Genomic DNA, 11737 nt, shown 5'->3' on the forward strand with positions numbered 1-11737 from the left:
GTAAAACCAGATGTAAGGACAGTCCAGAATGTGAATACCTGATATAAGGATTGTTCAGAATGTGAAAACCGTATGTAAGGACTGTCCAGAATGTGAAAAATGTGAATACCTGATGTAAGGACTGTCCAGAATATCAATACCTGATGTAAGGACTGTCCAGAATGTGGAATACCTGATGCAAGGACTGTCCAAAATGTTAATACCTGATGTAGGGATTGTCCAGAATGTGAATATATCCAGGAATCCTGGGCCACCTCACTCGAACCCTCGCTTCCACCTCGTACAAAATCAAACCTTAAAAGATTATATGAAGATTCCCATAACAATGAAATGCAAGTTTTATAAAGCATGGCAAATTCCATAAAGTTTAAACGTTTATTTAAACATCTTGATTTTTTGCTATTTTAAATTGATAGAAAGCGTATTTTGTTTAATATATATAAGGAATTGTCAATTTATGAATGTTAATGCTCTTTTTTATGTTTGATTTTTTCATTGAGATTTTTTCTCTTCTTAAATGAAAGTTAGATACCTTTGAGGTCCACTGATGGGGGAAGAGAGCCAAATTTGTTTGTTTGGAGTCTGCTTATTGATCACATATATTCCAAACTCTGATCCCAGATTTACTGTCAGTACGCCGTCAGCTGATAATACAGAGTTAGGAATTAATATTTGAGTGTTTTGAAAATGTTTTGCCAATGTATTTTTTTTTTTAAAATGGTAGTTTTTTCGCGTATTTCCCGTAAAGTCTGGTTTAACCGTTAAGTCAAATGCTCTTATTAAGTCAATAGGTATGTTTTTTAATAATAAAATTTGACTAAAAGGTTATAACAAACTTTACGCGATAAAAAATGAACCATCAACCGTACCTGCCAAACATACGGACAAAAGCTAAGCTGATCTAAAATAAATAATACTTACATAAAGTGACGTCAGCCCCTTCAAAAACGGAATGATCTTCAATAAGTTCAGAAAACTTGTCTCCAAGGCTTTCCAATGTTTCATTCACTAAATACAAAATTGTAAGGTATGTAAAAAAATTTTTGAAATAATTAAAAGCCTAGGTAGGTGGTCTAAGGAAGTTAGGTAATTTTTATTGAGATTTTTCATAATTGTAGTTTCTTCTTTTACTGCTGTCCATTTATCACAAGTTGTGATACTTGAAAGATTAGGGGGGGGGGAATGTCATGTCCCAAAAACATTAAAATGCAAGGGCTCAGCAATAAGCAAACTAAGCTAGGACTTCTAGACAAGGGTCGTTCAATTTGACTGGCTGTTGGGTATTACTTTATATACTAACTTAGGAGTTCGAACTAAGAAGAGACATGGGGATCATCTAAATCCTAGGATCTTAAACCTAACTTTACAAACTCATGGATTTTGGGGGAATAGAGATAATGTAAGTAGAGTTGCTTTTTCAACAGTCCAAGTAGTTTTAAAGACAACATAGGCTTAAACACATAAAATACTCAATTAAGATTAGTCTAAGCTCAGTATTAGTATTTCATTTGTTGAATTTCCTTGAACAGGGGCAGAACCTCCCCCCACCCCTTTATGACTATGCAACACAACTAACCTAAAGATGTATATGTAATCTCATCAATCCCTGATGGAGTACTTGAAAAAAATCTGACACGTGGTGCCTGTGATGACGTCACAACTTTTGGCGCCAAACATTCAAGATGGCGATTGTGCAAACACAATTTCCCGGATTTAACGGCAATATTTTTGTTCAGGTTAGTGCGCACAACATTATAAATAACTCGATACATAGCTTTCTAGGCTCTAGGCTGAAAAGTTCATCTGAAAAAAGAATTATTCTATACATAACAAAAATTACATGGTTACTTTTATTATGTGGCAAAACATCGATAAGCATAATAATTTTAAAATAAATACAAATCACAATGTTTCTGACATTAAAATAAGTTTTCATATTAATATAGAAATAATTTAAGATAAAATCCCTTTATTTCAAAACTGGACCACAACAAATCACCCGTCCTTGGATCTTTGAATATTTGGCCACTAGTAAAATAAGGTATTCTACAAATTACAAGTGAAACGTATTTTTTTAATGTTCATTTTACAAATCTGTTTTCTAAAGATTCTTTTTCTCACCAGAATAAATGTGAATAAAAATACTATAAATACAACAAGGATGACAACATTAATAACTAGCAAAGCTAAAGCAATGGAGTTATTAATTTGAACATAACATAACATGGCTGTCGACCTTTTACCACTATAATGTGATTCTTTCAGGATTAAGGTTTAGCAAACAAGCGACATAAATCTAAAATAATATTTGGGGGCAGAAAAAAAGGTCGTCAATTCTACTAAGTGTAGCCCCCAACGACAGCTGAAAATCACTTATAGGTTTCGTAATTTTTTCGAATTAATTTCGTTCTTGCATGATTTAAGCTTTACTTCTTGCAAAATAATTTACCTATTGATGGAACGTACAGATGAAGTCAGTTATAGAGTAACTTTACGATTACGTTACTTACAAAAATAGAGTCCTAGGACAAACGCAGGAGTCCCAAACGTGTGAGTGGACACTTAACCAAACATAACCTATTTTAGACCATCTTATAGGTTTTTTAAATGCCTAACCCCTGCGGGGGGGGCTTATATCTTAACCTAACCTAATCTTTATAGAAATACTTAATTAAATAAATATTTTAACATTCCTGCGTTTGTACACTCCGACGTTTAGGACTCCTGTGCGTTTGTCCTGGAACCAAAAATAGTATAAAATAACTTAAAGGTTAAAAATACCTTAAGAATAAATAAAAACCTTACTTTTAATAAAAAGAAGGAAGCTGACAATTATGAAAATGGTTTCTTTTTATGTTGAATAATAATAATAATAAATACGAGGGAGGGAGAGTACAATGATAAATAAATTATCTACACCTCAATTTCACCTCAAATATCTACAAGCGACAAAATATAAAACTTTCCGCCCTTAAAAAGGGGAGGATTGCAATGGAATTTATCGTCTATGGTACTATCCAAAGATTACTGATTGGATTAAAATGCTTTTATTTTACAAAAATTTGGATAGTTTTTTCATTAATATTAAAAGCTGCAACTTTTAAATAGCTACATTTTTCCTAGTCTTCAAAAATTAGTAAATTTCGTAATTGAAAACAATTAGGTTTTAATTTTGAATTTAAACTGATGTACATTTAAGATTTTCTGTATAAAAATGATGTTTGAATATTTTCTGGAGCGTAGCGTCTCTGCAGCGGCGCATGACAATCTGTCTGAATATTGTTTTACTCAATGAGAGGGGGTGTAGAGCCTCTGCTGCTTCCTGTCTTACTGCCAGGCCGTCCCTATAATCATAAATATTCATTTACCCGTTTCATAGTAATTTGGGTGAAGACAGACAAGATAAAATTTGATACGACTGTTATTTTACTTTCAAATTTTGAAATTTTTGAAAAAAATATTTTAACTTGTGTTTCCCATTTACACAGAGTTTTAAGTAGCGAAGCAACTCTATAATTCACTTTGTCTATCCGACCGCCAGTCAGTCCGTAATGTTGTGGCATATATGTGATTTTTTTAGCTGCTATTCATTATTCAAGATATTTGGCTGATTTTATTTTGTGAAGTTTCCCTTTATCAATAAGCATCCAAGACATAAACATACTTTGTTTGAGAATTTCTAGATGTAACATAACTGGCATAAAATTCAAGATTGGCGTATTTTATTGGGTTACCTACCTTTTTTCCGCGTCTAGATTTCTCCCTTCTGGCTCTGCTGGGATTCGAGCTTGTTGAAATAGTTGATTCCGCTGGGCTGAAATAAAAATTTTGTCAGCTTTAGTAGGGATGTTATTTTTCAGTATCTCAGTTACTCTTTAACTCTCAATTCGTCCGTTTTGGGTGGCGTAAGATAGTTACCATTTTTAAATAGGTCTATAAAGGGGGGGGGGGGGGCGAAAGTGACACTTTTGAAACCAAAACTAAAAGTCAAAGGAACTCAACTAAAAAAAAGAGTTACAGGTCTGACAGTTTGCATGGCAGTTGCTTTATAGGGGTACAATATGAAACTGTGAAGAAACGGCGTCGCAACCGCCGAAAACCGCCGAGAAAAGGCAAAACAAATTTCGGCGGGAAACGGCGGTTTTCGGCGGTTGCGCCGCCGTTTCTTCACAGTTCCATATTTTACCCCTTTAAAGCAACTGCCATGCAAAATCTCAGACCTGTAACTCTTTTTTTAGTTGAGTTCCTTTGTTGACTTTTAGTTTTGGTTTCAAAAAGTGTCACTTTCGCCCCCCCCCCCTCTGAAACTCTATTTAAAAATGATACCTAAGGAATCAATTTTAACTAGATTTCCAAATATGTTTATTTATAACCTTAACTTTTTTTGTCCCTTTAGAAAAAAACTGTGCTGTTAAAAATTCCCTTATTCATCTAAATCTTTATCTAATATAGACAGCTAGGATGGGTTACTTACACCCAGTGTTTCGGAGCCGGAGCCGCCATATTTTGCTGGAGCCGGAGCCGTAATTTTCGTTAAAAAACGGCTCCGGACTAGATAAATAAAGAGATTTTTTTTTGTAAATTATGATTTTGGTAACTCTGTTTTGTCAAGTGCAAAAGCCCTTTTTAATCAAAAATTTAACTTTTAAAACCTTCAAAGCTGGAGCCGTATTTCCAGATACGACTCCGCGGAGCCGGAGCCGCACCAAAATCAACGGCTCCGAAACGCTGGTTACACCATTAGGTCTTAATCTTATTTTGGTGCACCTCTAGATCAAATCCTGCTAGAGAAGTGGTGAGTATGGCGGCTAAACGTCATAAATACAACCAACTCTTTGATTGCACCACCGTTGTCTAGATGTCTTAACTGTGCATAACTATTAGTTGCACCTGTTTTTGATCAAGAAGTTCCTCTTGCTCTAAATAGCAGCAGTTATAACCATTTTTAACGTCTTTCACCTTCCCGACAACGAGCCGATATGTCCAGGAAGGACGTGACATTGGGCTATTTATTACACTGGTCTGTGAAGTTTTATAAAACGTTTTCTTATTCGTTTGCTCAATAACTTTGGGACTATTCTTTAAGTTGAATGTTCAAACGTTTTAGCCAAAAATTGTAATCTACAAAAGGGTATTTTTGTGTGTCATTATAGAGAATGTAATTTATCAGCCATTAACTTCGCCCTGTAGATCACTGCTACATACCACAGTCGCGGGTTTATTGATAAGACAGATAAAACAACACACCTGCTGGCATTAGAAAGCTGGGCCAGACTCTCTCTGAGAGCAGCTGTATCTCCTTCACTCAGAGTATCTATCTCCATACTCATATCATCGTTGCTGTTCAACCATTTCAACCTAACCTAAATTAAACAAAATATCACAAAAACGAAGAAAATTCTATATTTTACTAATATATATACAATATACATTTTTGTCAGTTAGAAAAGAGTTTTAAAAAGTATATAACAGAATTAAGCTTATAACAACACATTTTGATATAAATCAATAATAATGACAATTTTTTCATTACGGGTAAATTTAGACTAAAATTAAATCTTTTACTTAACATTTATATAGATTGTGAGAAAAAGGCATATTTTTTGAAGGAATACAAATAGCCTAAGCCATCAAAATATTTAAATAGGCATTACCTATCCAACTACCTATGTGAAACTTCCCTAATATGGAGAGATTGGTTTAAAATGGTTATCGATAACTTAAAGGACAAAAAATACCTTAGTATTTCATATAATATGTTTACTGAAATATTTTGTTGTAAAAAAGGCATACTATTAGGTACCTATATATAATTGAAATTGTGAAAAAAAAAGGCTGCGAATTCTTCTAACAACAACTAACCTCTCGTCGCTGTGAGTCATTATGAGTTGGACATTTGATGGACCTCATGCAAATTTTGCCATGGTACCCGGGCACTCCACACGCCTGGTTCAACAGCTGTCTAAAAAACAACAAGAATCATAAGGGATATGACAATGGACGATAAATTGATGTACATACCATTATCAATGATGATAACAAAAATTTCCATTTTGTTGATAAAAGTTATTGGATGAAAAGTTTGGACATTGCTGGTTTCAACCAACAATCATGTTTTAATAAAAGTTACAGTACGAGAATTTTAAAGATATCGAATCAGAAAACATGTTTTAAAACTTTTGGTACCAGTGTAATTTACAGCCCAATGTCCCCTCGTTCCCTGATATAAACCCAATTTTTTCTTACAATAGAACATTTTCTATTTACTTTAAATTAATACTCTTAATCTAAATTGTCCTAATATTAAAAACTTTGTTGTCATCATTAGTAATTTTACCTTCGTTCATCTAGACTGAGTTGATCATATGAGGAGGGAGGGGTGATTAGCCCATCTCCATTGTCCCCCTTTGATTTCTGTGGCTTGTTCCTATAGATTAAAATTTTTATGTTTTTTTTTCAGTATGGCTTCGATACCGATTAATATCCGATGGATTAAAACCGGTTCTCTTCCATAATAAAAAGTCAGGTATATCATCGTAGTAAAAACAATTTTCAACGAATAGTAAAATTTAAATCATAAAATTACTGCCAGTTTTATTAATCCAAGCCTTCGGCCCATAGGGGCTAACAAAACTGATTATAATCTTTATATTTTTCATTTATTTTATTTTAATTAAAACCGGTTCTGAGCTTAACTGAAAAAAAAACATTGTTGAAGACACCTTTTTACCTTTTTGGAGAATTTTTATCCCTCTTTCTTCTGCTTGTAATTTTTCCTGGCTCAATCCAATCTTCATCTCCATCAGCTCCTCCCTCCCCTGTTTCCTCTTCCTCTACATCTCTAACATAGATAGATAGATAGATAGATAGATAGTTAGATAGATAGATAGATAGATGGATAATGTCTATCCAATTTTTATGTCTATCAGCTCCTCCCTCCCCTGTTTTCTCTTCCTCTACATCTCTAATATAGATAGATAGTGAGATAGATAGATAGATAGGTAGATAGACAGATAGATAGATTGATGGATAATGTCAATCCAATCTTCATCTCTATCAGCTCCTCCCTCCCCTGTTTCCTCTTCCTCTACATCTCTAACATAGATAGAAGATAGATAGTCAGATAGATACATAGATAGATAAATAATGTCTATCCAATCTTCCTCTCCATCAGCTCCTCCCTCCCCTGTTTCCTCTTTCTCTACATCTCTAGCATAGATAGATAGATAGTCAGATAGATACATAGATAGATAAATAATGTCTATCCAATCTTCCTCTCCATCTGTTCCCCCTTCCCCTGTTTCCTTTTCCTCTACATCTCTAACATAGATAGATAGATAGTTAGATAGATATACAGATAGGTAGATAGATGGATAATGTAAATCTTCATCTCCATCTGTTACCCCTTCCCCTGTTTCCTTTTCCTCTACATCTCTAACATAGATAGATAGATAGTTAGATAGATATACAGATAGGTAGATAGACAGATAGATAGATAGATGGATAATGTAAATCTTCATCTCCATCTGTTACCCCTTCCCCTGTTTCCTTTTCCTCTACATCTCTAACATAGATAGATAGATAGATAGTTAGATAGATACTAAATAGTCAAGTAAATAGATAGATGAATGGTTTATGTATTGTGTATTATAAATTGTATAATATATTCATATCAAACCTATTTTCATTTCTACTTCATTCTTCATAGCATTATTTTTCACGATTGCCATGCTAGAGAAGACGAAGCATTGAATTGTAACTGACTACTAATAATATACATGATAATGCTTTACACTTATTTAGTTTCAAGCCAATAACTCTACTTACTCTTTATAATCGAATCAATGTGTGTAAAATGGTAACATTATCGAAATCTTAACCCATGAGCATGACAAGGTATTCTTCCCAGGTATGACCCATCTATTTACAAGTAGCGGATGAAATACAATTAAAGCTGAATGTTAAAATACCTGTATGTATCTTTGTTGGAGGTGGCAATCCTCCTGCTGGCCAGCCTGCTACTGTTTCTTCCCATGCCCATGCACTTCTCCAGGTGGGGAGCAAACCTGCTGGCTGCCAGCTGCCGTTTACAGTTGGGACACTCGATCTGCGGCACTGTCTTCAGACTTGGCAGCCCTAGGTAAAGTTTTGATACTTTTTTAAAAAAATTCCTGACATCCCAACTAGTTCTATAAACTATTATATAACAAGGTCTTTTTTAGCCTTTAGTGTAAGATTTTGATAACTACTAAACAGACTGAGTTCTTAATTTTAGAGAAGCTTTACATTGGTTCCTGGATGGTATTAGGTTTAAGATTTAAGCTTTTGGATGGTTTTAAGCCATTTTTCTCTGCAATTCTGCAGTATAATACTAAAATCGCAATAAAATCTACATATTATCAAACCTGTTATGGTAGAAACAGCATGTCCAAAAACATCAACATGTCCTAATAAGATAAATCAAGTTTGAAAATACCTACCTAAATAAAATCTGAGCAAAATATAAAAACAAAAAAAAAACGTTTTTGCTCTTTAGGAAAGCTGTGTGCTTGTTGATTTGGGAGAAATATTCAAAAGAATTATTAATAGATGAAATCAATGAGCTATAGTTCAAGAAAAGAAGGAAAGCTTAAATAATCACACAATAATATACCCTTGCCCTCGTGAAAATACAGAAGTCAAGAAAAATATGGTCAAATCCGAATAACAATATCCATTAAAATCTATATAAATAATGGCTGAATTAAGAAGTCTAAAACTTGAATTTTCCTGCAACGGGATGAGGGGCAGAGTTATCTTCATAATCCATGGCCTCATACAAACCAGTTTTTACAGCTCGGTGCAGTTCAAAACATACCTGAACAAATACCTTTAATAAGCAAATACCTAGATATTGGACAATTTGCTCATTAAAATCTAAAGGGGGGGGGGGGGGTTAATGCAACCATCTTGTATTCAATGTATAAATAGCACTTTGTAATAGTGTAGTTTAATTGTACATTCTTTAAGAGAAGTCATTTAAAGTCCTAAGCAATAATATTATTCATGAAACTAATCTTTCCCATCGTTTGGTATTGTAGTAATACAAACAGACTAAGGAGAATCTTTACAAAGAATCAGCTGTGTTATCTATCTAGAAGGACGGTAGACGGACCTTTGTAATTATATAGTAGCTTCGCCACAAAAAAATGATAATATTGTATCATTAAGAAGGGAAAAAAGAATTTCATTAACTGATACAAGAACTAAGGTTTTTTTTTTTTTAATGCAACCATCTCGTAATCAATGTATAAATGGCACTTAAAATTGGAATTTTGATCTGAAATTTTGCATGAGTAATCCTTGGTAGGTCTATTTTCCCTAAATCAAACAAAAAGTTGGAAAAGTAGCGGCTAACGGCTGGCGGCTCATCTGTTTAGCCACTTGTTGGGTATTTTCAAGCGAAATTCATCACGAAACCTCTCTCCACATAATGCTCTTTTTCGATCCAAAACGTTTTCAAACGGTTCTAGCCGGTAGTTGCTGGTACTAGAAATCAAAAAAATGTTTTTTGTATCATTTCACATGATTTAAAGCAAAAATATGTTTCAAAAAATTGATTTCTACGTAATTTATGACAGATTTGCCCTAAAAATAGCCAAAAAACGGCTAAACGGCTGAGCCCTTAGCCGTTACTTCGCCCCATTACCCCCCCCCCCTTGGACGCCTATGGATTACGAGATGGTTGCATTAAAAAAAAAACCCTTAGTTCTTGTATCAGTTAATGAAATTCTTTTTTCCCTTCTTAATGATACAATATTATCATTTTTTAGTGGCGAAGCTACTATATAATTACAAAAGTCCGTCCGCCGTCCTTCTAGATAGATAACACAGCTGATTCTTTGTAAAGATTCTCCTTCGTGTGTGTGTGTGTGTGTACGTGTAGCCATAGTTTCTTAGTGTTTGGACCTAGGTAATCTCCTTCCGTCTGTTTGTAGTACTCTAATACCAAACGACGGGAAAGATTAGTTTCATGAATAATATTATTGCTTAGGACTTTAAATGACTTCTCTTAAAGTATGTACAATTAAACTAATGAGTGCCTGTGGGTTATAAAATTAAGTGCATTCATGACAAGAAGGTGACAAAGCACAAAAAGACAGCTACTAGATACAGGTACTCTTTTTAAAAAAATGATTTACTACAATATCCCGTTGGTCTCTTTCCCTACTGCTGTGCGTTTGAAACTACTTACCCCAAGAATGATATCATCCACAATAGTATCCAGAATATCCTCTGATATATTATCCCTACTGCTGTGCGTGTGAAACTACTTACCCCAAGAATGATATCATCCACAAGGGTATCCAGAATATCCTCTGAAGCTCTCTGCAACAACCTCGGGTCTTTCTAAACATTAATTGCCTTCAGGGAGTGTATAATTGAAGATAAATCAATCTTCGCTAATTTTAATTAAATGTAAAAATAAGTAGATAGAAAGTTAAATTCTCCTTAAGTTTAATTACAGGTTTTATTTTTTGCTAACATCATACCTAGGTATTTAAAATTTTTATTTTGTATAGGTATTTTAAAATTATTTTCTTACATTTCCATTTACCAATTTCTCAGGAGACTAATAAATGAAAGGGAAATTAAAATTTTGTGCCTAAAAAAATAACCACTACATTTAACCCCTTTTATCTGAATATTTTTCACGTTTCACTTTCCTTCTTCAAACTCTGCTCTCAAAATCTCTATCCCTAGACATCCAAGTACTATTCCAAGAATCCAGTACTGTCTACCTTACCTTGAGATGTTGTTGTTGTAGCCCTGTTTCTCTGAAGTTAGGACTCAGATGCACACAGAGACTGGATGTAAGAATCCTTTGGCCAATCTTAGATTGGTAAGCTTCGCGCACAGCTGATTGTATTCTATGTTACTAACATTACAAGCTGACCCGCAATTCTCGTGGAAGCTACTCATTTATTAACTTCATAAAAATCTCCCTCCATACAACCTTAGGGCATATCAGGGAAGGTTGCGTGATCATAATTTGACAAATTGCGACAGCATTTGTCAACCAAGTGCAAAGTCTATGTGGGGACTTGAACTCGGTTTCTCCCAACCAGCTACCTTGGCCTATAAATCCATTACTATCTACCTTACCTTGAGATATCCAGCTACCTTGGCCGATAAATCCATTACTATCTACCTTACCTTGAGATATCCAGCTACCTTGGCCGATAAATCCATTACTATCTACCTTACCTTGAGATATCTAGCTACCTTGGCCGATAAATCCATTACTATCTACCTTACCTTGAGATATCCAGCTACCTTGGCCTATAAATCCATTACTATCTACCTTACCTTGAGATATCCAGCTACCTTGGCCGATAAATCCATTACTATCTACCTTACCTTGAGATATCCAGCTACCTTGGCCTATAAATCCATTACTATCTACCTTACCTTGAGATATCCAGCTACCTTGGCCGATAAATCCATTACTGTCTACCTTACCTTGAGATATCTAGCTACCTTGGCCTGTAAATCCATTACTATCTACCTTACCTTGAGATATCTAGCTACCTTGGCCTGTAAATCCATTACTATCTACCTTACCTTGAGATATCTAGCTACCTTGGCCTGTAAATCCATTACTACAGGGTCATTCAAGAGAAATGATTTTTTTAAAAACATAATTATGCATAGAAAATAAAAGAATTATGTAAAATCCTTTATATATCTGGAAAAC

At 34.3% G+C, this 11737-nt stretch overlaps 1 protein-coding gene across 8 annotated transcripts in view; it reads right to left on the reverse strand.

The window, feature by feature from the left end:
• Positions 1-1802: 1802 nt before the first annotated feature.
• Sgf11 (SAGA associated factor 11kDa) overlaps positions 1803-11737 on the reverse strand; it is a 229512-nt gene continuing 219577 nt past the window's right edge. The window contains exons 1-12 of one of the 8 annotated variants that reach the window (XM_080166234.1): positions 11146-11196; positions 10318-10389; positions 8768-8857; positions 8406-8445; positions 7971-8136; positions 6731-6841; positions 6338-6427; positions 5863-5962; positions 5248-5363; positions 3739-3814; positions 2782-3344; positions 1803-2186 (exon numbers count right to left, since the gene is read on the reverse strand). In XM_080166234.1, coding sequence (XP_080022360.1) covers positions 3285-3344; positions 3739-3814; positions 5248-5363; positions 5863-5962; positions 6338-6427; positions 6731-6841; positions 7971-8136; positions 8406-8445; positions 8768-8857; positions 10318-10389; positions 11146-11181 — 957 coding nt within the window. In that variant the 5' untranslated portion in view covers positions 11182-11196 and the 3' untranslated portion in view covers positions 1803-2186; positions 2782-3284. Of the gene's footprint in view, positions 2187-2510; positions 3345-3738; positions 3815-5247; positions 5364-5862; positions 5963-6337; positions 6428-6730; positions 6842-7970; positions 8137-8405; positions 8446-8767; positions 8858-10317; positions 10390-11145; positions 11197-11737 lie in introns of those variants that run through there. The other 7 variants (XM_080166233.1, XM_080166230.1, XM_080166228.1 and 4 more) reach the window with 7 other exon arrangements.

The sequence above is a fragment of the Acartia tonsa genome, chromosome 7 (genome assembly GCF_053477335.1).
Source record: "Acartia tonsa isolate MP-2025a chromosome 7, ASM5347733v1, whole genome shotgun sequence".
Lineage (NCBI taxonomy): Eukaryota > Metazoa > Arthropoda > Copepoda > Calanoida > Acartiidae > Acartia > Acartia tonsa.